The 23,528-nt window shown below is 42.0% G+C and overlaps 6 protein-coding genes across 10 annotated transcripts; 2 read left to right on the forward strand and 4 right to left on the reverse strand.

Moving 5' to 3' along the window:
* Positions 1–311: 311 nt before the first annotated feature.
* Positions 312–2,483, reverse strand: LOC121502157 (alanine--glyoxylate aminotransferase). 2 transcript variants are annotated; one of them, XM_041775101.2, is made up of 4 exons: positions 2,390–2,483; positions 2,095–2,265; positions 640–1,502; positions 312–578 (listed from the first exon to the last, which is right to left on the reverse strand). In XM_041775101.2, the coding sequence occupies exons 2-4, from the start codon at positions 2,242–2,244 to the stop codon at positions 404–406; spliced, it is 1,188 nt and encodes a 395-aa protein (XP_041631035.1). In that variant the 5' UTR covers positions 2,245–2,265; positions 2,390–2,483; the 3' UTR covers positions 312–403. The 2 variants fall into 2 exon arrangements, with proteins under 2 accessions (XP_041631035.1, XP_041631034.1); XM_041775100.2 differs by having other exon boundaries at positions 2,095–2,441.
* A 3,773-nt stretch (positions 2,484–6,256) lies between these two features.
* On the forward strand, positions 6,257–8,057 carry LOC108079284 (coiled-coil domain-containing protein 18). Its single transcript, XM_017173581.3, has 2 exons — positions 6,257–6,449; positions 6,511–8,057. The coding sequence occupies exons 1-2, from the start codon at positions 6,391–6,393 to the stop codon at positions 7,907–7,909; spliced, it is 1,458 nt and encodes a 485-aa protein (XP_017029070.1). The 5' UTR covers positions 6,257–6,390; the 3' UTR covers positions 7,910–8,057.
* A 4-nt stretch (positions 8,058–8,061) lies between these two features.
* Positions 8,062–9,562, reverse strand: LOC108079159 (splicing regulatory glutamine/lysine-rich protein 1). The gene is made up of 2 exons (XM_017173408.3): positions 9,220–9,562; positions 8,062–9,151 (listed from the first exon to the last, which is right to left on the reverse strand). The coding sequence occupies exons 1-2, from the start codon at positions 9,322–9,324 to the stop codon at positions 8,288–8,290; spliced, it is 969 nt and encodes a 322-aa protein (XP_017028897.1). The 5' UTR covers positions 9,325–9,562; the 3' UTR covers positions 8,062–8,287.
* A 121-nt stretch (positions 9,563–9,683) lies between these two features.
* Positions 9,684–11,162, forward strand: Brms1 (breast cancer metastasis-suppressor 1-like protein). Its single transcript, XM_017173411.3, has 3 exons — positions 9,684–10,091; positions 10,174–10,418; positions 10,511–11,162. The coding sequence occupies exons 1-3, from the start codon at positions 9,902–9,904 to the stop codon at positions 10,853–10,855; spliced, it is 780 nt and encodes a 259-aa protein (XP_017028900.1). The 5' UTR covers positions 9,684–9,901; the 3' UTR covers positions 10,856–11,162.
* Positions 11,163–11,337: 175 nt separating this feature from the next.
* On the reverse strand, positions 11,338–12,105 carry mRpL49 (mitochondrial ribosomal protein L49). Its single transcript, XM_017173529.3, has 2 exons — positions 11,946–12,105; positions 11,338–11,884 (listed from the first exon to the last, which is right to left on the reverse strand). Exons 1-2 carry the CDS (start codon positions 12,000–12,002, stop codon positions 11,402–11,404), a joined length of 540 nt encoding a protein of 179 aa, XP_017029018.1. The 5' UTR covers positions 12,003–12,105; the 3' UTR covers positions 11,338–11,401.
* Positions 12,106–12,258: 153 nt separating this feature from the next.
* LOC108079241 (peptide transporter family 1) lies at positions 12,259–20,902 on the reverse strand. 4 transcript variants are annotated; one of them, XM_070287778.1, is made up of 7 exons: positions 20,756–20,902; positions 19,536–19,593; positions 16,347–16,672; positions 16,196–16,274; positions 15,046–16,049; positions 13,167–13,374; positions 12,259–13,081 (listed from the first exon to the last, which is right to left on the reverse strand). In XM_070287778.1, exons 2-7 carry the CDS (start codon positions 19,552–19,554, stop codon positions 12,312–12,314), a joined length of 2,406 nt encoding a protein of 801 aa, XP_070143879.1. In that variant the 5' UTR covers positions 19,555–19,593; positions 20,756–20,902; the 3' UTR covers positions 12,259–12,311. The 4 variants fall into 4 exon arrangements, with proteins under 4 accessions (XP_070143879.1, XP_017029014.1, XP_017029015.1 ...); XM_017173525.2 differs by lacking the exons at positions 12,259–13,081; positions 13,167–13,374 and adding an exon at positions 13,686–14,920 and having other exon boundaries at positions 20,756–20,899; XM_017173526.2 differs by lacking the exons at positions 12,259–13,081; positions 13,167–13,374 and adding an exon at positions 13,686–14,920 and having other exon boundaries at positions 20,717–20,880.
* Between the last annotated feature and the right edge of the window lie 2,626 nt (positions 20,903–23,528).

Raw genomic sequence — 23,528 nt, forward strand, 5'->3', positions numbered from 1 at the left:
TCCCCACCGAGCGGGCGCTATGTTACCACCACAAAACAAAGATCATAAATTCCTTCAGATCTATTTCATTGGTGATTCGGAAGTTGAACTAAATCACCGCTGTGCAATTTTTACTGCAACTAAACGTGAAATTATTCAACAATTGCAAAACCTTCTCCATGAGCATAATGAATTGGTCAGATTGTTTAAAACCGCATTGGATATAATGCATTATGACGAACACAAAATCATTATCAGCGCTGACAAAAAACCCATTGGTAGCCATGCAAGACAATTTAATGCTTCCACTATCAATGAAGTCGCAGTGGTGATTGTTGGCGAGAATGTGGAATCATTATAACATTTTTATTATTTATATTTATTATTTAAAAAACCATTAAAAAAGAAGGAAACAATGTAATTTTTATATTTTGGAACGCTCTGTCTTGACCGCCTTGAGCTTGATGCTTTGGATGGCCTCGTTGAGGATGCTGAGGACCATATCAACGCGCTCCACGGTGGCATTCTCGCCCATCAGACCAATGCGGAAGACATGCTCCACTGTGGGCCCCAGGCCGCCGCTGATCTCCACGCTGTACCTAATAGAGAAAATAGATTTAGTGATGCTCTACGAGATCCCCTCCTCCAGAAACTACTCACTTGCGCATGGCATACTCGGCCACCTTCTTCCAGTCCACACCGAACGGCACTTTGATCGTGTTCACCGTGGGCAAACGCTCCTCCTCCCGTTGCACGAACATCTCCAGGCCCAGCTCCTCGATGCCCAACTGCAGCCGCTTGGAGCACTCCTGATGCCGCCGGACGACGGCCTTCAGGCCCAAAGCACAGAAATGGGCCAGGGCCTCGCGCAGTCCGTACAGCAGGGTGGAGGATATGGTGTGATGATAGATCCTGGGCGTGCCATAGCAGCCCCAGTATTGACCAATCAGAAGGATATCAAAGTAGTAGACCTTCGGCTTGGTCTTTCGCTTCCGGATGTGGGTAAGAGCTCGCTTGCTAAACGAAATCGGTGTGAGGCCAGCCGGACCGCCAAGGGCCTTCTGTGAACCCGTATAGGCCACATCCACCTTCCACTCGTCCATGAGGAACTCAGTGCCTCCCAGCGAGGCCACTGTATCCACCACCAGGAAGCAATCGTACTTCCGGCACAGTTCACCGATTTCACGGATATTCTGCTGAATGATCCCCGTGGAGGAGTCACCCTGGGCAATGAAGAACACACGCGGCCGATGGGCCTCGAAGGCGAATGTGATCTCCTCCCAGCTCAGGGCGCGTCCGAAGCTTGCCTCCACATAGTGTACTTCGGCGCCATAGCGACGCGCCATATCCCCAGCCCGATGGCCCCAGACACCGGTGATGCCCATCAGGACGGCGTCGCCATCCTGGATTAGATTGCAGAGTGCTGCCTCCATGCCGCTGTGACCCGCTCCACTGATGCACATGGTGGCATCGTTTAGGGTTTGGAAGATGTACTTGATGCCCTCCTTAACCTCGTCCATGATCTGTGGATGGAAGGTACACAATATTGTAAACTTTTGATGTATTGAATTTTAAAATTGAATTTTTTTTGTTATTTAATACATTTTTTATATATTTATATTTTTTATATATTAATTTTTGTTTTTATAAATTTAATATTTTTTTAAATAACATTTTTGTATGTATTAATTTTTTTATATTATTTTTTTTTTATATCTGAAATTTTTTAATATATTAAATATTTCTTATTTGTTAAATTTTCTTTATATATTAAATTTTTTTTATATTATATTTTTTTTTTTTTGTTTTATGTAAAATTTTTATATTTTTATAAATTTGTTCTCATATTTAATTTGTTATACATATATTACATTTTTTATATATTAAATTTTATTTGATTACATTTTTTATATTTCAATTTTTTATATTTTTAATTTTGTATAATTATTAATCTTTTATAATTATTAATTTTTTATATTATTAATTTATTATTATTATTATATTATTTTATATTTTGTTTATTTATTTATTTTCTTTTATGCATTCATTTATTTTTAGATATTAAGTTTTTATATATATTAAATTTGTAAAGATTTTTTTTTTAACTCAACCCACCTGCAGGCACTCGGGATGCATGTGCCCCAGCACCGGATTACTCATGGCCTCGAGCACGCGATGGGAGCAGTTGGAGGGTCCGGGACCCATCAGTGTCTTGCTGGGCACATACATGTGTCGCTTGAGGACCAATGGCGGCGGTACTTCCATGGTTTCCCCTTTCTTGTTTTCCTGTTTACGTAACCAGATCTCAGAGACAGAAACACACAAACAGAGCAGAGCAGAGCTGCTGGCTTATCGCTTAATCCGCTGATACAGGTGGGGTGGAGGGACAAACGGAGGTGTTCTAATCTACCTGACACTATGGCAAGCTCTCACTGGACTGGCCGAGATTCAACTGAAGCGCTGGCCGGGCTGCTGGCCTGCTTTATAGCTCTCCGTCCGGGATCTGTTCTTATCGCCGGAATATAGCCGATGAACGCACTTGAACAATCGCTAAATGATGCGCTCTCCCCCTGGCTTATCACTTGGTCGGATCGGGAGCAACTGCGTCGTTGGTGGCACTGGAAAAAATATATAATTATAAAATGTATAAATATTTAATACCTTGAAATAGCTCAAGAATAGCTTAAATATAATTTGCTATATATTTTTTAAAAGAAATTATTATTTATGTACATATATATTTTTGTAAGAACACCCTTTTTTTCGCTTGGTGTATTGGTGGCTACTCTTTCAATGGCCTTCGCAAGGTTGGTTCATTGTGAAATTCACGGAACCTTGGGGGAGTGTGGAGATTCGTTTTTTTTGTTGGCTGCTGGAAGAATCTGCAGAGAGCAGAGAGCACCAAATCTTAAGAACTCACCAAATCTCAAAATACTGATAAAGAGCGGTCACAACAACGAGTTGGGCTTTGGTTCTCTGAAGACTGTGAAAGGACCCCAAAGGGTCAGACTTTAATAATTAGAAATATAAATATTACTTACTATTTCATTTGTGGTGAAATTAATAATTTAAAAATAAGACTTACAACAACAAGAGCTTTAAAAAATAATAGGTGTTAACTTGTTTAATTAATTAGAAAGCCATAAACAGTTTGCTATGCAGTGAAGGAGTCACTTCCGACCCTATAAACCCTATATATTCTTGGTCAGCATTAATAGGCGACTTTTCTTAGGCTTGTTTGGCAGAATAACAAATTTCATTAAATTTTATTTATAGTTATTTATTATTATTTTTTTTTTATATATCTATATATATAAAAATGGAGACAAAAAATGTTAGGGATCAAATCACAAGAGAACGGCTGGGCCGATTTGGCTCAATTTTTTTTTTCAGTTTTTTGTAATTGCCAGAAGAAGGTTATAGCATAAGAAAATTTTGAAAAGTCCTTCCGGAAAGGTCGCTAGCGGCTCAACAGATGGACACACTGTTGTATGTAAAATTCTGAAACACCCTACAAAGTAGAGCTGGGAAAAAATCGATTCTCAGCGAATCGATTTTTTTCGATTTTTGTGAAAATAAAATCGATTAAATCGATTAAATCGAAAACAAAACTTTTTTATTTTTTACTTCAAATAAATTTAGAAAAAAAACCAAACTTAAATTTATTTACATAATCATTCTAAAACAATAAACCAAAAATGTATTCTTAATAAATCAAATAAATTTTGCTGGCCATAACCAGTGATTAATTGATTTTGATTTTTTTTTAAAGAATATATTTTGTTTCTTATTTTATGAATCTTTATTTTAAATAAAATTATTCAAAGCCTTTATTTTAAATAAAGTAACTTATTTTAAATAAAAATATTTAAAATAAAGGTTCATAAAATAAGAAACAAAATATTTTCATATTATAAAAACAAAAAATCAAAGTAAATTATTTACTGGTTATTTCCAGTTAAATTAAATTAAATTAAATGGGATCAATTCAATGAGATCACAAAAAACAAAAGAAAATATTTTCAAATTATAAAAATGAAAATAAATATCAAAATTCTAGATTAGCCACTGGTTTTTGTTGGCAAAAACGAGCTATCGGTTATGTTACATCCAGCCTTACTAAATACTCGCTCTGCTTCTGTTGAGCTAGCTGAAACGCACAGATAGCGCAAAGCATGGACCTTGTCGATTAATCGATTCTTTCTAAACCGAATCGATGCATCGACCAAAAAGAAAGAATCGATTTAATCGATGTTAACATCGATTTTTTCCCAGCTCTACTACAAAGATCATAGCTGCGTTGAAATTGTGTATCAAAGAACTCGGTAAAAAAATATTTAAACAAAAAAATCGAGCTAACGAAGCATTACCAAAGTGAGCTTAAACAATTGGAAGTAATGCCTGCTGTTAGACGATCAAATCTTGGGCGGCGTTCTCGCAATGCAATAAATAATCAGAATTTCCTTAATAGTCGGACGCAAGAGGAACGTACAGAAATAAATGCATCGATACGTGCCCAAATGGCACAGCTTCGCGCTGCACAAAGACCACCTCAAGCCCGACAAAATAATAGAGGATGACGAGCCGCAAATGAAAACTTGAATCGCGCTTCATTCGCATACAATCCTGAAACATCCTACAAGGATCTTACGTGCGTTGTTATTGGTTCATTACCTGTTGTATGTCAGCATTGTAATGCATTGAAGTTTCGGTTGGAAACCCCCGGCTTATGCTGTGCAGGTGGCAAAATTAAATTGCCCGTTTTGGCTCATCCACCAGAGCCTTTGTACTCGCTACTATATGGAAACTCAGCCCAATCAAACAGTTTCCTGAAGCTTGCACAAAAATATAAAGGATGCTTTCAAATGACGTCTTTTGGAGCCGAGGTTGTTCAACAATCAGGCTACAATCCAAGTTATAAGGTAATGGCGTCTCTTTATTATCACATTTTTTCAAAATTGCATCCCAACATTCAGATTCAAGGGCAAATTCCCCACCGAGCGGGCGCTATGTTACCACCACAAAACAAAGATCATAAATTCCTTCAGATCTATTTCATTGGTGATTCGGAAGTTGAACTAAATCACCGCTGTGCAATTTTTACTGCAACTAAACGTGAAATTATTCAACAATTGCAAAACCTTCTCCATGAGCATAATGAATTGGTCAGATTGTTTAAAACCGCATTGGATATAATGCATTATGACGAACACAAAATCATTATCAGCGCTGACAAAAAACCCATTGGTAGCCATGCAAGACAATTTAATGCTTCCACTATCAATGAAGTCGCAGTGGTGATTGTTGGCGAGAATGTGGAATCACGCGATATTGTTTTTAAGCGTCGGTATAATGGCCAATTGCAGCGAGTTTATGAGACTCATCGGTCTTATGATGCTCTTCAATACCCGTTGATGTTCTGTCGTGGAGAAGATGGGTATCACTTCAACATAAAGATGGTCAACCCAACTTCAGGTTTGTTTACAAGTCATCACTTCTTTTTAATTCTACAACTAAGTTTGAATTCAAATTCTAGGAGAAGAAACGAATGAGAATGAATTTTTATGCCTATCGATTGATGATTCGACTAGATGTTGACAATCATCTGTTAAGATACCGCCGTTTGTTTCAACAGTACTGTGTGGATATGTACGGAACGTCTCAATTTAATTTGTTTTAATCAGTCGCAGTTGGGGCGAGATAAAGTTCGCCGGGTCCTCTAGTATGAATATAAATTCATTCGATTTTATATATAATAAGTAACTAATTTCACAAAAAAAAATTCACAATTAAATAAATATGGTATAAAGGTAGTTGCAGGAATTTTATATTTATTTTTATTTATTTTTTTATATATGAGGTATAATATTAAGCAACTTACTTCATGATTCAATTTAAAAAAAAATTAATTTTTACCACTTAATTTATTCATTATTTGTATTATTTGAACATATTTTTGTTTTACTTATTTTATTAATTAAATATTAGATATACTATTAAGCAACTTCATTATTTAAATAAAAAAATATATATTTATTATTTATTTTATTTATTAGATATAATATACAATATAATATATAATTAAAATAATGTTTTTTTTTAATTTTAATTTTTTGCTTACCAATTTCATAAGAGAAATTCAAAATTAAATAAATGTAATACAATATAATAAATAATAAATATAAAATATAATAAATATATGGTAATATTAGAAAGTTCAAATGTAGGGAACCCAGTAGTCGACGTGACCCCTGTCATTTTTTTCATTTTCACATCTGGCCACACCGAAAAAAGTTGTTTGCAATCAATCACCGTCTGAGTTCCATTATTTATATATTTTGTTCGTTCTGTTCAGACTGATTTGGGCTTAATCCAGGATTTATAGCATTGTAAGAGTCCGAGTTGTGAGCCATGAACTTTGACTCCGACGGCGCGGGCTCCATAGAGTCATTTTTCACCAAGTTGCACAGGTGAGCCATCAACGATGACGATGTGTGTGTGGTGGTAGCCCAACTAAACTCTTCTTTTTAGCAACGAGTCCTCTCCTCGCACTCTCAGCGAGATATTCGAGGATGACATCCTGCCCATGCGAAGGGAAACACGTAACCTGCGCTACCAGCCGGGTGGCCACAAATCCCAGAGGCCCACGACAAGCTATGAAGGGTCCTCCTCCTCCTCCTCCTCCTTCTGCTCGATCAGCAGCAGCGTCCCAACGGTCCCAGAATCCAGCCGTTGGGCCATTGTCTTTGCCAAGATTGTTAATATTTATAAAGGCTACGAGCCGGTGGATCGTATGGGCTTGGCCCTGTCCAAATTGGGCGACAATGAGGCAGCCACTCTGATCCTGTACAAACAAAAGAGCCTGACAATGAGCCACACGAAACTGAAGCCCAATGGCAATGCCATTCACTTGCAGGACAACTATTTGCAGTTCTATGACGATGACAGGAAGTACTGGAGTATGCGATTTGTGTTCGAGGCGGATGAAAAGGAATTCATCAAGATGATGACCAGCAATGAGTGGCCTTTAGAGCAGCACGTTGTCACAGCATCGGAGGTTGAAGATTCTGAGGAGCAGCAGGAGCAACACATAGGGCAGAGGAAGGAGCAGCACAGAGAGCAGCGAAAGGAGCACCAGAGGGAGAGCCCATCAGAACACCTGGCAGCCCGAAGCCATACCTGTAATCTTCACAGACATTCCAGAGATAATGAAGAACACCAGGAGTCGCCGCCGCAGCCAAAGCCACGTTTGCGCAACCTGGACTGCATACGTCGTCATTTCATGCATTTGAGTTGCGACCACACTCAACCTTCGCAGGAGCATATTCCCGAGGAGGATGTGATAGTCACACCCATATCCCGACCCATTGGCAGCACCAACTCCTCCCTCGAAAATCATTGCAACAGCGCCAACGCTGTGGTAACATTGAATGGCCAAAAGGCTGATACCTACTCCAGTCGCCTGCGCCAGTTAATAGACACCGAAGAAATCGACGACTCGAAAATGGAAAGCATTTTGGAGGCCATGAAAATTGTGTCCGAGGGACATCTTAAAAGTATCCATGACAACGAAGATCAGCCAAAGCCCCAACCCAGGGCCACAACGAAGCTTGAGGATGCAGAGGATAGGTTGCTGGAGCTAGAGCAAATCCTGTTGGATACCAAAAAGCATAATAGGGAGTTGAGGAAAGCCCTTAAAAGACGCGAGAAGGATATGTTGGAATTCCAAAGCTCAACGATTGAATTGATGGAGAAGCTGATAGCCTCCAAAGACGAACTGAGTAGGAGAAATTCCCGGCTCATGGACACCATCCTGGGTAAGGCGAATTGCGAGGACAAGTGCTTGAAGTGTGAGCGCTCCGCCCAGGAGATAGGCTTTCTCAAGCGTCACATAACCGCTCTGGAGACGGCCCTGCGGGAATCGGAGTGAACTATTGTTTAAATTATTATTGTTTTTTATATATGTATATAGTTTGTTATGTGTAATCCAAAAATGTATTCATTCGGTTGAAACTGCCTAAATAAAATCTAGAAACTCCCTATATATGCGAGTTTTTATGATTTTAAAAATATAAAAATTACTTTTCCATTTTTTGTTTTGTATATTTTGCAGATGATACATTCAACTTAAGAACTAGGAGACAAGTCTAGGGTTTAAGGTAGGGATTAGTTATTATTTTACTGGCGAATCCGGCAGTCTCGAATGGAAGTGGAGGAGGGGACAACACGCTCTTAAACGGAGAGAGAGTGAGGGAGAGAGCGGAGTTGCTTTGGAACGCAGCTATATACCCTGGTCGCGGGTTCCTAATCAGTAGGTGCTGCTGTCGCTGAGACTGCTCAGGTAGCTGCCGGCGGTGGGGGCACCAGAGTTGCCGGCACGATGCCGCTTTCGCTTCACCTTGGTCTTTTTGCGTCGCAACATGGCCGTGTCCGCCTTCCGCTTGTACTTGCCCTGACGTTTCTTTTTCCGGCCATACTCATCGGACTCGCTGGTGCTGGACTCCTCGTTGTCGCTGGAATCCGATTCGGATTCGGAATCATCGCCATCGTCGTCGCTGCTGCTACTGGAGTTATCTGAATCCGAATCGGAGGAAGAGGATGAGGAGTCGGATGAGCTGGTGCTGCTGCTGCTGGTGGAGGGAGAGGAGCGTCGTCGCTTTGACTTTTTGCTGGTGCCGCCTGGGTGTTTCTTTGACTTGGTTTTGGCCAGATCGGAGGTGTCCTTTTTATGCTTGTGACTTCTCTTCTTCTTGCGCTTCTTGTGTCTCTCCGACTTCTTGTCCTTGTCCTTATCCTTTTCGGCCACCTTGTGGCTCCGCTTGGAGCTGCTCCTCTTCCGGTCGTGCCCCCTCTCCCTGTCCCGCTCCCTTTCGCGTTCCCGCTCTCGCTCTCGCTCTCTCACCTTGTCGCGTTCACGCTCCCGAACTCGATCACGATCCCGATCTCGGACCCTCTCCCTGTCGTGCTCTCGCTCCTTGTTCCTGTCGCGCTCCTTCACTTTAGCCCTATCCTTATCCTTGTTAACTGTTGTGGTCGGCAGCGTGGGCGGTGGCAATTCGGCACCGCCTTTTAGCTCCTGGGCCCGCAGCTCCGTCAGCGGTGTGAGGTAGTCAAGCTCCGAGTCCGAGCTGGTGCTCTCCACATCCAGCAGGATCTCCTTATTGGGGTCCACCTGCACGGATGGAAAGATGGGTTGAGAGTGTTTCGGGCTTTACTCCGGCATGTCCGGCGCTCGCTTACCTTGAGAAAATTGCGGCATTGGTAGGTCAGGTGACCGGCGTAGCCGCACTTCTTGCAGGCAGCCCGCAACGTGTCCTTGTTGGCATTGGCCAGCGGGAAGTTCATGGCGTGTGTGGCAGGGAATCCCCAGACCAGTTTAATGGTGACTTTCGCTAGCGCAGCATTTAATTTTTAGTCCAAATTGTAACTCAAGAATTGCCGGTAGGGATGTGTAAAATATATACAAATGTATCGATATTTTGTATTAAAAAAAACAAATACATTTTTATATGTGCGGAAATTTCACCTAACCTAACTCTTTGAACTTGTGCATTTTGATTTATTTAGTAAAGAGTCAATCTGGGGATTAGGATTTTTTCCCTAAATTTATTTACAGGCACAGTTTTCGTGTTATCTTTTCTATCAGCCAGACGATAGGCGATATTTCTTTTTCACCAGCTGTTACTATCGATATGTTGGTTGCTGGGCCAAGGCTTTCGCGTTTACCAACACACAACAGCCAATGCCACGCTAACCAACACTTTTTTGCTACAGCTCCCAAATTGCAGAATTTCCACGAAATTCAAGTGTTTTTTTCAATTTTTCTGGAAACTTTGCCTATTTAAATCGATAAGCGTTACATCCCGCGCCCACCTGCAGTCCGCGGAACGCAGGAAAACCGGGTAAATTGAAACCAAACAGAATGCCCGTAAAGAACGGCGAATCCGATGGTGAGGGCGACGTTTCTGGTGCCGAATCGGAGCACTCAAACTCCAGCCAGGCGCACGATACCTCCGACGAGGAGGAGGCCAATGAATGCGACTCGGATGACTCCTCGGAGCTGGATGCCAGCGAAATTGAGCGACGGCGGGCGGAGCACATCGAAGATTTGTGTAAGCATTAAAGGAATCCTAAGGGGGGCTTAGGGGCCCCCATTCATCCCATAACTCATCCGTGGTGTTCTCTATTCTGTAGTGAGCTTGGAGCGACAGTTTAATACGCTGCGGGAGCAATACTACTTGGAACGCATCAATCTCATTGAACGCCAGCTGGCGGAGGTACGTTCTGGCCGTTCCGAGGAGTTTGTTCAGCCACAAAAGGAGCTGGACAAGGTGTTTCGCACCCGTATCGAGGTGGCCGATGTGCTGCGCAGATACCGCCTCCAGAACATCGAGCACAAGTTCCTGTCCGAGGAGCAGGCAGCCGTCCAACACTTTGAGGTAAGTCCCGTGGCGTTTTTTGGCGCCAAAACTAAGGAGGGGGGCACAGGCAACCCACAACTTCTTCTCACCTTTATCCCCCATTTTTTCAGAGTGAGAAGCATATGACTGTGGACAACCTGCGCGACGAGCTGGTTGATCGCATCCGTCGCTTGGAGGAGGACCGCCATAATGTCGACATTTCGTGGGCCGACTGGGGCACCGACAAGCGCCAGAGCAAGGTGCGCGGACCGGGACGCAAGAAGGCCGTAACCGTAACCGGACCGTATGTGGTGTATATGCTGCGTGAGGAGGACATTATGGAGGATTGGACGGTCATACGGAAGGCTCTCAAACGATCCTCGTCGTCGTCGGCAGCGGGTACGGGTACGGTAACGCCCACACCGGGTGGCGTCAGTCTGTCCGGACTGCCGGCAATGGCCGGGGCCAGCGGATAGCGGTGGGGCATGGCTGCTTACGCCCACCTGCGTACCTGACGGCAGAGGAACCTCTGCCACCAGCGGCAGTATAAGTAGAATAGCGATAGCGATATAGCGGAGCTCCCTCCTCTCGACTAAGTTTATATCCCCCTCACCCCAAGATCATTCTCCCTTAGATTTTAGTTGTAAAGCCCATGGAATCCCCTTGCACTACACTCTCGCAAGCCCAAGACGATGTATGTAATTTATGCTAAACGTTAAGTGCTAAAACAAAATAAAAGCGAACTGCAACCCATTGGGGGGGCCAGTGTGCGGTCAATTTCAAGGCTTTTTCTTGATTATTTATGGAGGAAATCTTTAAGAAATACGTTTCTATATGGGGATATATAGAAATCCTCATGAAACTAGAGAGAAAATAGCCTTTTTATCGAGTTCAGAATCCTTCTAAACAGAACTGGCTTTAAATTCACTAAAAGAAACTAGTTAAAAAGTCGACAAAATAATAAAATCAACAGTTGAAAGTTTATTATTATTGACATCGACACACATTGGCAGCCTGGCCCTCTAGAAGCCCTTCTCCTTGAGATAGTCCCTCAGTATGTCCACATGATCGCCATGGATGTGAATCTGACCGCTCAGCTCGTTGACTCGCGTGGCGCAGAGCTTACCGTTCCGCGACTGCTCCACCACTGCTCGCAGATCCTTTTCCAGTGACCAAATATCCCCCTGGACGCGACGCACCACCGTTATCCGGCGCTGGCCACGAAACCGTGTGTGCAAATACACCGGCACCATGTGATTCTTGGTCCTGGCCACATAATAACCGCTTTTTGAGCCATCCTCCTTCTGTGGCCGCCAGCCAGAGGGATATTCCTGCTTCATCTCAGGCTGCGGCACTGTTGCCGGCGGCAGGAGGCGCTCTACGAAACGCCATTCTGGCGGATTGGCCACCACCTCCACGTCCGGATACTGATCCAGCTCCTGAACCTCGCGGGATGAGCGAAAACTGGAGAGGAGTGCGGGCTGCGAGTGCAGTTTCCTCGTGAACTGCGTGTGTGGATGGAGTCTTGGGATGAGCACGTCGAATGTCCATTAAGAATCTACTCACCTGGCTTAGCTTTTGGTAGAGGCCGGTGCTCAGCATCAGTTTAGTGCTGGCTGCCATGATTTTAATAGACTTTGAGCTGATTTTCTGAAAGGAAAACAATTTCTGTGCGGTTACATATGCGGTAAAGGCAGTGTTGGAAAGCGCGAACGTGGGTGGTTGTGTGTTAGTATCGATGTGGAACGGCTAACTATCGCTTGTAAAAACATCGATAGTCGCCTAAACTATCACTGTTCCCCCATCTCCAGTTTCATTGTTTTGGCGCAAGAAAAACGAATTTGCGGTACTCTTATTGAAATATTGTTTAATAAAAGTGTAGTTATGTGTACATACAGTGACAATAAGTGCGAAATACAATAGATGGTGTGGCTAGTCCTCCTTGCAACTGCCCAGATCCAGCCACTCCCGCTCGCGCTCTTCCAGGCGCAGGCGCAGCCGCTCGGCCAGCGCTGCCTCCTCGTCATACGGAATATAGTAAAAGGCAATCACCACAAAGACCAGCATATCGACGAACATGAGGCCGGCAAACAGAAAGAACTCACTGGCCTGCGACTCAAAGAACTTGAGCTCCGCCACCACGACCACGATGACATTGCCAAAGGCGACGGTCAGCAGCCAGCAGGCCTGGAGCACGCTCTTCATGCTGGGCGGTGACTGGGAATAGGAGAACTCCAGCCCCGTCACCGAGAACATCACCTCGCCCAGGGTCATCACCACATATTGCGGCACCAGCCACAGCATGCTCATCGAGTTGGGCGCCGTCACCTCGACCAATTGCGACTCGAAACCCTCGCGACTCTGGCCAACCAACAAGGCATAGACTCCGCCGGCCCGCAGCTCCATCTGGCCCAATAGCTGACCATTGACCTGGACTCTGTAACTGCCGGTGGGTAGTTCATAGAGATCATGATTGCGTGCGGGCAGATCGAGGGCCACCGATCCCGTGGAATCCTCGGTCCACACCACACGCGTGGTGGCCAGCAGATTGGCCAGTGTGCGGACAAAGGCCTGCGAACGATTGGACTTCTGCACATCGTCCTCGTACCAATATTTCCGGATGGCATGGGCCGGACGCAGGAACAGTGAGTGGGCAGTGGCCTCGTATAGCTGCTGGCTACCGCCCTCCAGAGCGGTGCAACCTAAGGAGACATCAGGACAACGGGGGGTAAGTCATGGCCTGATTCTTATTAGTATTACTCTCGGTCCAAAGAATTTTGGGGTTACCTTCTGTGAGCGTCTCCACGGTATAGGTGAGGGTGAAGGTGCCATCCGTGCTCGTGGCCAGGCTGCCCGAGGAGTAGGTGTCCAGTCCGCTTAGCCTGAAGCTTTCGCGAGCGCCCAGATTGGTGTTGAAGCGATACTCGCAGTCGGGAACGCCGCTAAAGACACGCAGCTGGGTATTGCCACTGCTGGGGATCAGGGGATAAGTGTGCTGAAAGCAGGAGAGATTCAACTTAGCCGAAGAACCAATATCCTTTGATTTTTAAGCCCTTGCAGGGTATTATGATTTTAGTAAGAAGTTTGGAACGCTGCGAAGGAGTCGTTTCCGACCCTTCTTGATCAGCATTAACAGGCGATTCTTTACAAGCTGCAAGGGTATAAAACCTCCGGGATGCCAAAGTAAGCTTTTCTTTTTGGTTATTTCTCTCGTTTCTTTTGTGGTTAGGAACACCCTAGCCAAGATAGAAAGCACACTGATTACACAAGCCATTAAGCAGGAGCAGAAAATATAGAGGAGAGCCATAAATTGTATCAATAGTTTTCTTTTATTATTTTAACTAAATTGGATGTCTTGTCATATGCAACAACGCCGCCCCAGTTGGGGCTTCACTTACACTTAGCCTGGTTATGGACAGAAGCCACTAAGGATTCACATATACACATCTACAAATACAAATACAAATACATATAATACACACAACGCGGGAGCGAGCAGGATTAGATCAGACTAAATTCGGAGCGATCCTCTATTCGCTCTCCTTGATGTCCTTGCCCTTGTTCTCGACACCGCCCTCAAGGGCGGGAATCTCGGTCTTGGCATCGCCATCTCCACCAGTCAGCGGTTGAATCTCTTCGTCACTCTTATTGGGATTGTTCGGTACATAGTAGTAGGCCATCACCATAAAGAGCAGCATGTCGGCGAACATGAGGCCGGCAAACAGGAAGAACTCACTGGCCTGCGACTCAAACAAAGCGGCCTCGGCAATGATGACCACAATGACATTGCCAAAGGCAACGGTCAGCAGCCAGCAGGCCTGCAGAACACTCTTCATGCTGGGCGGAGCCTGGGCATAGGAGAATTCCAGACCCGTCACTGAGAACATCACCTCGCCCAAGGTCATGATCACATATTGGGGGATCAGCCAAAGGATATTCATCGAATTGGGTTCCGTCACCGTCACCAGATTGGTCGTATAAGTTCCAGCCGAATTGGGGATAATGAGGAGCGTGTAAACGCCTCCCGTGTGGACATTAAAGGTTCCAATATTAGAGTCTCCAACGAAGACCGCATATTCGCCGGAGTTGACGCGGGTGAGAAGTGTCTCGTTGGCGAAATCATCGTAGACCACCTCGTTTTTGGAGACACTACGCCACACCACCTTCTGCGTGGGATCAATATTGGCCACATTTCGGATGAGCGGATGACTCTCGCTGGGCTTGTCCACAAAGTCCTTCTCCCAGTATTGCGTGGAGCTGGCATTCTGGGGATTGAGGAACAGCGACCAGGCCGTCTCCTGGGTCAGCAACTGGTTGCCAGTGTATCCGGCACAACCTTCCACATCGCTGGTCAGTGTGTAGATCAGATTCGCCGTGTTCTCCACATACAAATCCTTGTCCGTGTAGACATTCAATGCCGGCACCTGGAAGGGTTCCAGCTGATTTCCGTTTAGGGTCCCAGAGAGAGTGTACGCGCAGTTCTCGGTATTGAAGATGCGCAGCTGGACATTGTGGCTGTAGGGCAGGTCGGGATAGGTTTTCTACGACATTCGACAAGGCAACAGCAAGCGTGCAACGAGAAGAAAAGAGTGGGGAAAAAGGTGCAGGTGCAAAAGCAAATACAAAACAAAATACGGTAGAACTCCCTCTCTCTCTCTCAACTCACCTCCAAATTAAGCTCCACCACTCCGGAAATGATGAAGGCCACGCCGGCCAAAATGCCGCCCATGGTGAGCTTCTGCAGAGGCCGCGAAATGCCAACGAGTTTCAAAGCCGGATAGAAGGCCACATCGTACAGGGGAATAAAGAGCAGGATGAGCAGAGGATTCAGCACTTGCAGCTGATCGGGTTTGATGTCCCAGGCGCCCATGTCGCCGTCCATGCGAGTGGCCTGGAAGGTCCAACGAGAGCCCTGCTGATCGAACAGTGCCCAGAACACAGGCAGCGGCAGGTACAGGAACAAAACACGCATCAGCACCTTGACATCATCGATCAACTGGCGATCGTACTTGACATCGGCATAGTCCAGCCAATGCTCGCGGGGATTTGTCTTCTTCTCCTTGCACTTGGTTGTCAAAGCAGTCCAAATGGTGCTGCTCACCAACACAACCATATTGCCAGCCGGTGGCTTCATCTTGTACAGCGATCGTCCCAGCACAAAGATGATCACCGAGACGATCATTAAAACAGCGGGTACACCAAAGGCCAAGGGATAGCAATTGATGTCATCGAAGCAGGAGACATCTTCGCGCAGAATGGGGGTAACCGTGGTGGAGATCAGTGAACCGGCATTGATCGAAAAGTAAAAGAGCGAGAAGAACGAGGTGATTTGCTTCACCTGTTCGGGCACCTTGAACTGATCGCCACCAAAGGCCGATACACACGGTTTAATGCCACCAGAACCGAGGGCTATAAGGGCCAAACCCAGCATGGTAAATGTCTCAACAGGCAGATTGAGTGGACCAATGGCACCGAGGGTCAACAGGACTGAACCGCATATATACACCATGGATAGATAAAGGATTGTCTTGAATTTGCCCAGCCAAGAGTCCGAGATAATGGCACCGAAAACGCACAGGAAGTAAACGAACATGGTAAAGATGTGGAAGACCACGGTGGCGAGGTCATCGGAATAGCCCAAAACTCGACTCAGATACAGGACCAAAACAGCTGAAAGAAGATTAAGAGAGAGAGAGAGAGAGATCAAGGTTTAGTCCTGGTTTTGGTAAGGGGTTATCACAATTCCAAATCATTATTTCATTTAATTTTTTTCCTTTATTGTGGAAAGTGACACTAGAGGGTTAAGGGATACTCACTTCTCATTCCATAGTAGTTGAAGCGCTCGCAAAACTCGTTGCTTATGATGAAGAACACGGACTTGGGGTAGGGCAGTTTCTGTAGATGATAAAATAAAAACCAAAAGAGGATAAGATAAACCCTGGTTTAAAGTGATGGACCTAAACTCACCTTCTGCTGACCCTCAGCCTCGGACACGTTCTTGAATTCATTGTCAACCTCTTGGAGTTCCTTGCCATTCTTCTCCAGCTCCTTGCCATTTTTCTGCGACACTTCGGGCAACTTCTTGGCCTCCGCCAAGGCCTTGCCATTGGTCTCTACAGCGGGTTTATCATTAGTAACCTCAGCTGTGCTTGAGTCTTCCACAATAGGGGCAGCAGTTGGTGTGATGATGTCTGCAGAAGCATCTTGGACATCTACTGCAGCAGGAGTAGCCTCAGCTGTGGATGTTGAATCCTCAGGAGCAGAAGCCGCTGGCTCAGCCGCGGGCTTTATTTCTGAGGAGGCGAAATAAGAAGATATCAGAAAACGTATCAAGGATATAAAAATTCACTAAATTAAGAGGACATCCCACCCAGAAGGGGCACTTCCTCCGCTGGCTGTTCCATTTCGTCTGTTAACTGATCTGGAAAGTGATCTCGAGATTCTAGCTAGCTATACCCACATTTCATCAGAACGGGTAAACGGAGAATTGAGAGACAAGACGAGACTTTGTGGCCTTGTGCTTGACACCTCTGACGCAGATAAGGACTGCTCTATATTTGGACCCAAGCCAAAGCCCGTGGGCGTGTGAATTCAGTGGCCGGCATAAATTTACAAGCATTAACCGGGAGGAGAGCGTGTGGTTTACGAGCCCAGTAGGATAGATAAACCAACTGGAGGAGATCTCTCGTCACAACTATGGCTCTTCACTCCATAAATCAACAGATGAGGCTGCTGTTCATGATGATGATGATGATGATGTCTGGATAGGCTTAAATGGTCATGACCATGTACCATTGAGGGATTCCAATCAGGAAACAAGTCAGGAATTGATCAAATACCTTATCTAACCTTAGGTACAATCCAAAAATTCGTTTTTCGGGGTTAATCCATCGATGCTTTATCAGTGTTTTTATGGCTGTAATAAAGCAGGGAAACAACGCCATTGCACGCACCATTCCACATCAGACATCCATTAACATAAAATGGCCTTATCATAGGTACGTCCGACGACGTGTACAGCATTGACCCGCTGCGGTGGCTGTTTGAAGTCGGGCCCAATCTACTTCTCTATAGCTTTGAGTACTTTGAGTACACATTCATTCATTCACGGCACTTAATCGTACGTCAGGAGGGGGGATCTGTGTCAATGTCGCTGCCCAGGAGTACCTATTGGGCATGATCTTGGGTGTAAGAAAAAGTTACTACGAAAAGCTTCCATAAGGAATCCCAAAGATCAAGACTCTCGAATGTCTTGCGTTTTTTTTTTATTTTTATTATGAGTAATTAGATAAGGCAGCTGCTCGGAGGCGAAAGTGGAGGAGTGTTCTCGATTTCACTTTCACGGGATTTTATAATGGGTTTTTTAAAAGATTTTGGGTTTAAAAAGTACATAATTGATTGATTAAAAGGTTAAAGGATAGATAGATAGACAGATCTATAAAGTTGGGTAATATCATATGGTGAAAGTGTGAAAGAGAAATCTTATATTTTATGGAATGCTTATTGTTTTATTTTTATATTTATTTATTTAGGTAAATCTATAGAGTTGGGTAATATTATAGGATAGATCTTATAATTTGCAAATTGTAAATTAATCTTAAAGATTCAAGAGCAGCAAGATTAAATCGATTATTAAAATGTATATCAATCTATCGCAAAATTGAAAAAAAAAACGATCAATCGATTTTTTTGCAGGTCTATTGGAAATGTAATGTTGCAAAAGTTAGGACTTGTCTGAAAACTAGGCCTAAAAACCTTTCCCTGCAATATTTATTGAGCCGCAGATCTAAGCCAAAACTAAAACTAAATGACATGACGCATTCAATGCCTGTACTATCGCTAAAACCCCCCGATTCGATTATAAATAGGCCACAAGCCCAGACCCATTTGGGATAGATTCCAGCTGGTTTCCCAGAAACCTAAGCTGATTTACAAGCGATTGAATTGATAAGAATTTCAAAAGAAGGAAGAGCTCCCTACCATTTTTTAATTAATTAATGATGGGAGTCTGTTTTCAGAAGTGGAATTGTATCTGTTAGATAAAAGTTGGTGTAGTTATCGGTTGTGTTATATTTCAGTAGCACAACGTTGATTGTCTTGTTTTGTTTGCGCCGACATTCGATAGTGATTTCTGGAACTAAGTTTCGAATACGATGGAATGCCGAAACAAAAAATTACTTAGTAATTTCCCTCACTATATATGTGCATGTAATTGTTGGGGGAATACCAAAAGCCAAACCCAATCGCAATCGCAGTGCTTTTTAGCCCGATTTAGTCATAGTGAACACCCGCTGCCTGCCAGCCTATGAGTCTATGAATATGCAAATGAGACTTTGACTGTGAGTGTGACTTGAGCTTGGCTTGGCGCTGACATTGAAATGCAGTATCGTAATTATACAAAAAATCAAATCGATTTGGGTCGACCCAAAATTGGCACAGGTAATCCACGCATTTGGGCCACAACGAACCACCAACTCAAGTGGCAAAAAAAAAAAAAAAAAAAACATGAAGAAGGGGGGCAAGGTGCTAAAGCCCAGCCACTCGATGTTTGTTATCGGAGAGATTAGATTTGCGTAGTGCACACGAACATCGAGAATATAGAATCAAGAATCGAGAGAGTCGTCATTTCCCGCTAATGCCTCTTGCCAACAAGTGTCCCCAGATATCGGTTAATCTTTACAACTTGAAACGTCCGTTACCCAACGGCCTAAATATAAAAATTTTCTTTTCCTTTTGGGGTGTTATAAATTAAATAAAACCTAAGGACAATCTCTGGCACTTCCTTAACCCCAAAAGAGGCACTTGTTACATTATTTACAATTCCAAAAATGTGGAAAATGGCTTTAAGCCTTGTTTCGATTTCTAGTTGTTGGAGTGAAGATTTATTGAGTGAATTCCCTTATAATGACCTCAACACGGGCAAAATGCAATTCATTCACTCATCGATATATCGAGGCAATTGAAATTAGACGCAATAAAATAATTAAAGTCACTACTATGCCATATAATAGAGACTGCTTTGGAAATGAAAAGTAAATATAAAATAGCTTTGCCAAAAGTTTAGAAATGTAGGTCTTCCCCTATTCAGTTCAATGATCTCTATAATTATAACTACTATGACTATTTCTAATTATTAATAATTATTTTGAGTAATACCATTTTCTTGATCCGTCATTTTTGGGCTCGCAGCTCGCTTTGCATCCGTTACGCGTCACTTGAAATCGAAGAGAAATATATATATATTTTTTTTATGATATTTATTTTTGTGAAAATGATTATTGTACGAAAAGGGGCGACGGTTGCATAAACATTTCCAGCTCCAAAAAAAAAAAAAAGAAGACATATTTATTGTATTTTATTTGCATTGTGAAACAACAGAGTATCTATATATATAAGTACGGGCTTGGCGAAAACAAAACAGTAATAATCCTTTGCCAACAAAGCGGTCAGTAACATGAAATATTTTGTTTTTTGAATACCAGGCCGATTACATTTACTTTACAATAGTTTTTTAATTAATTATTTATTTGTTTATAAATTAAAATTCCTTAAAAAAACATCTTTAAGACTTTTAAATATGTAAAATACTAGCAATTATATTTGGCGATTTTTAAATTTTAATTTGTAAACAAAGCAAGTATGAGTCTTAGATTTTCCATTTAAAAATTGTATTGAGTTTCAAAATTTCCAGATAATTTTAAAATATTTCTTATTAAAAACTTTGAGAACTATGGTTATTTTCAAGATTTTAAAATAATTCTATAATCTCATAACTATAATTATAATTTTTAATTATAATTTTAAGCTGAGAAAACATTTAATATTTGTGATTTAAAATATTTCCATATAACATATTTTAATAAAATAGTTTTGTGTTTTTTTTAAATAGATATAAAGTTATTTATTAATTTAAATAAATACTCCCTTATGAAAAACATGTAAAATTTCAATAATTTTTTTGGGTTTTTAAAATTATTTATTTCCTCTTTTTTGGATTTATTTTTACTAATAGATTGTGCTGGAAAAACATTTAACTTTTACGAATTGAAATCGTTAGTTCCATAAAACAATTATTTTCCAGGTTTTTAAAGTATTTATGTATATTATAACAATAGTTTTGAAACCCTCAGAAGTTAAAACAACACTTTGAGTTTTATAACATTCAGTTTTAATAGATTATTATTATTTTTAATTTTTTATTTTTGTCTTTGAAGAAAGTGCTTTTAACGGCTTTGTTGACTGGTTTTTTTGAGTAAAGTCTTTCAGTTTTCTCTGACCAAGTTGGGTTTGGAGCACAGATTCTTTTTGGCATGTCGTTACTCTCGCTCGCGTATTACCGTCTTTGCTTTTATGTCGCGCACTCTCTTGTAACTCACATTAAAACATTGAAAACCAAAAAACTGCAAAAAAATATATATGTACGGAGACGACGGTATCGATCAGTATTGATCGATTTAATGCGCGCCTTAAGTCCGCCAGCGGCGATCAACAGCCTCAGACTAAAGTCGATCGCCGGCAACAAGAAGCCGTTAACGGCTCTGCCCGGCCCTGCCCTCTGCCCGCGGCGACTGCACGCGTGCTGCTGGCGTCGACGGCGACGGCGACGTCCACACTTGAAAGGATGACAAAAAAGCGTTAAGTTAACAGCGATAAGTGAAATGCGATAAGCCTAATCGTAATCGCAGCTCGGAAATGTTATCGACAGCGGTTGGAAGTATTTACGACCCCGGTGTTCGCTTACCCACAATGAATGGATCCGCGCCAGCCTCGCTCGCTTGCCTCTCGCCTGTTATTTATGGCCATATAGCCGAGTTCCTACCGTTACCGTCCTTTTTTTTTGTGTTACCACTACACTGGGAATGAATATACTATATATAACTGAGAATATGTCACTGTAATTGGATAAACGAGTAAAAGTAGTATATTAATTTTGGGAATTTGGAGAAATCTCTTGGATGCTTTGCCTGCAATGTTCAAGCGCTTCACTAAGTAGCGAACGAGAGAGTTATATTTATCCTTCACTTATTAACCTAAACTAGCTTAGAACTGTTTTCCGAATTGAAATGAATACTGAGCTATGATATTTTAAGGTTTTACTTTTTCAAACCACATTAAATTATTAATAATTATTAAAATTGTTATACCCTTTTGAGGGTATAATAATTTCAGTCAGAAGCTAGTTACGCTGTGAAGGATTCCTTTTCTACCCTATAATTCATATATATTCTTGATCAGCATCAACAGCGAAGTCAATCTAGCCTGGTTTGGCAAAAAAAAATTTAGCCTGTTTTTTTTTAATTTTTTAAGGGGTTACATCGTCAAAATTGTCAGAAATTGACGAAAAAGTAAATAGAAAAAACCCTAAAATGTAGTATGCAGATTTTTTAGCACAGAAATGCTTTCCGAATTAAAATTAATGTATTTTTGGCTTAGTTATGATTTTATTAAACTATGATTTGCCTTAAAATATTTTTATATAAAAATATCGATTTATAGATTCTAATTTAAAGATTTGATTAAGGAAATTAAATAAAATTCATATTCTGCAATCTTCGCACTTTTTATATATCGAATATCTAATTTTTCCGCTCAGTGTACACCTGTCAATGCCAGATCATCGTCCATCACAATTGCTTTTTCAACTGCTTAAGCGGCCTGCTTATCGCTAGTGCCACGCCCTGTCTGTTATTAACCAGATGGGCGTTGCAATGAGTGCCTAGTCATTAACTAAATATTTTCGACGCTCTTACTAGTTATCTTCGTTGGCCATTACTGGCAGATCTAGAGGATGAGAGGGTCCCAGACACTGTTTCACTATACCATTCCGCAGTCATGAATCGAAAAGTCTATTCTATAGTATATGGCCTAGTGATAAGGAATAAGATAGCTACGGGGTTTATGCATGCAAGTTGGAGGTGAATTTAATATTGTATTTAATATTTTTTGAAGGAAATTGAAAGGTTATATTAAAATTCTAGGAAATTATAAATTAAGGTATGTATTTCTTAAATTTTTAAAGTCTAGGCTTTATTGCATAAATAGATCCTGCATAAACCTTGTGGTTTCCTATTTTTCAGTGCGTAAATAAATAATATTAAGACCCAAAATGATTGGCAATATTTAGTGTCACTTGAAGATAATAATTATGACAATTTTGGAAAGACCAGGCTTATTTTGATTGTTTCATTTGAATTTATAACAATGAACTACTTTGGAGTTCAAAAAATGATTTGACATAATTTTTATCTAAGAAAATACGATTTGATTCAAATACTTTGAAGTTAAAAAGGGTAAAATTGATAAAGAATGATTAGGCAAGAACTAAAGTCCCTACACAGAAAGGGATTTTCCGCTTAACCCCTAGCCCCAACTGTTTTAACCCCCCTAAACCCATAACCGATTGCCATCTAATCGGACTCGAACCCAAAACTCGTGTCGGTTTTTTTGTTTTATGAACTTAATCGCTATGCCGGGCCAAGAGCGATTGCTGCGAATAGTATTTATGGACGGCTATCATTATTAGCCATGCCCAGAAACAAGTATAAACATCTATTGGCCATAGCTGATATACCCCGGGTTATTGTTATTGTTATTGTTGATAATTGTTCATGTCATTAGTATGTATTGTGTGGCTGGGCCATAAGTGAACCTTTTTTGTTTTGCTTCTTGCTTTCGATTTTACGATTGTCATTTGGCTCGAGATTGCATGGTGTCTAGTCTTCAAAGTGCAAGCTATGCGATCGATAGATTGAGTAACACTTAATTAAAGCCATCAAGACAACGCGCTGTGTGCCAAGTCGATCGATCGATCGGATTGCGTGTCGACACACATAAAGATATGGCTATCAACTGGCCCGAGGAATGCAATTCCCAGGCCAATAGGCTATATAATAGTACACAGAACACGTCCACAGATCTCGATGAGGAAATGCCACAAACAAAGAGCCGATGATGTAGCAGATTTAAGAACAAATTTGTTTGGATTTTACATGAATAAAACAAAAGTATTAGGAACTAATTACTTTATTCCCAAGGAATTATATTTAGGAATATCTAAATATCAATACTCGGTCTTACATTAACATTTAACAGAACATTCTTTCGATATATTTATATTTTTGTCAATATATTTTATAGGACTTTGCCTCT

The sequence above is a fragment of the Drosophila kikkawai genome, chromosome X (assembly GCF_030179895.1).
Source record: "Drosophila kikkawai strain 14028-0561.14 chromosome X, DkikHiC1v2, whole genome shotgun sequence".
NCBI lineage: Eukaryota > Metazoa > Arthropoda > Insecta > Diptera > Drosophilidae > Drosophila > Drosophila kikkawai.

What these genes read in the sequence shown, in the direction of transcription:
- mRpL49 (XM_017173529.3), bottom strand. Translation starts at nt 12,002, where the DNA reads ATGGCAGCCAGCACTAAACTGATGCTGAGCACCGGCCTCTACCAAAAG. An exon ending in TCTACCAAAAGCTAAGCCAG is followed by an intron (nt 11,885 to 11,945) that starts GTGAGTAGATTC and finishes CCACACACGCAG; the next exon opens with TTCACGAGGAAACTGCACTC.
- Brms1 (XM_017173411.3), top strand. Translation starts at nt 9,902, where the DNA reads ATGCCCGTAAAGAACGGCGAATCCGATGGTGAGGGCGACGTTTCTGGT. An exon ending in GGAGCACATCGAAGATTTGT is followed by an intron (nt 10,092 to 10,173) that starts GTAAGCATTAAA and finishes TCTATTCTGTAG; the next exon opens with TGAGCTTGGAGCGACAGTTT. An exon ending in CAGCCGTCCAACACTTTGAG is followed by an intron (nt 10,419 to 10,510) that starts GTAAGTCCCGTG and finishes CCATTTTTTCAG; the next exon opens with AGTGAGAAGCATATGACTGT.
- LOC121502157 (XM_041775101.2), bottom strand. Translation starts at nt 2,244, where the DNA reads ATGGAAGTACCGCCGCCATTGGTCCTCAAGCGACACATGTATGTGCCC. An exon ending in TGCATCCCGAGTGCCTGCAG is followed by an intron (nt 1,503 to 2,094) that starts GTGGGTTGAGTT and finishes TTCCATCCACAG; the next exon opens with ATCATGGACGAGGTTAAGGA. An exon ending in GCCGAGTATGCCATGCGCAA is followed by an intron (nt 579 to 639) that starts GTGAGTAGTTTC and finishes TTTCTCTATTAG; the next exon opens with GTACAGCGTGGAGATCAGCG.
- LOC108079284 (XM_017173581.3), top strand. Translation starts at nt 6,391, where the DNA reads ATGAACTTTGACTCCGACGGCGCGGGCTCCATAGAGTCATTTTTCACC. An exon ending in TTTTTCACCAAGTTGCACAG is followed by an intron (nt 6,450 to 6,510) that starts GTGAGCCATCAA and finishes TCTTCTTTTTAG; the next exon opens with CAACGAGTCCTCTCCTCGCA.
- LOC108079159 (XM_017173408.3), bottom strand. Translation starts at nt 9,324, where the DNA reads ATGAACTTCCCGCTGGCCAATGCCAACAAGGACACGTTGCGGGCTGCC. An exon ending in AATGCCGCAATTTTCTCAAG is followed by an intron (nt 9,152 to 9,219) that starts GTAAGCGAGCGC and finishes CCATCCGTGCAG; the next exon opens with GTGGACCCCAATAAGGAGAT.
- LOC108079241 (XM_041775177.2), bottom strand. Translation starts at nt 16,783, where the DNA reads ATGGAACAGCCAGCGGAGGAAGTGCCCCTTCTGG. An exon ending in GGAGGAAGTGCCCCTTCTGG is followed by an intron (nt 16,673 to 16,749) that starts GTGGGATGTCCT and finishes TCGCCTCCTCAG; the next exon opens with AAATAAAGCCCGCGGCTGAG. An exon ending in CAACTACTATGGAATGAGAA is followed by an intron (nt 16,050 to 16,195) that starts GTGAGTATCCCT and finishes ATCTTCTTTCAG; the next exon opens with CTGTTTTGGTCCTGTATCTG.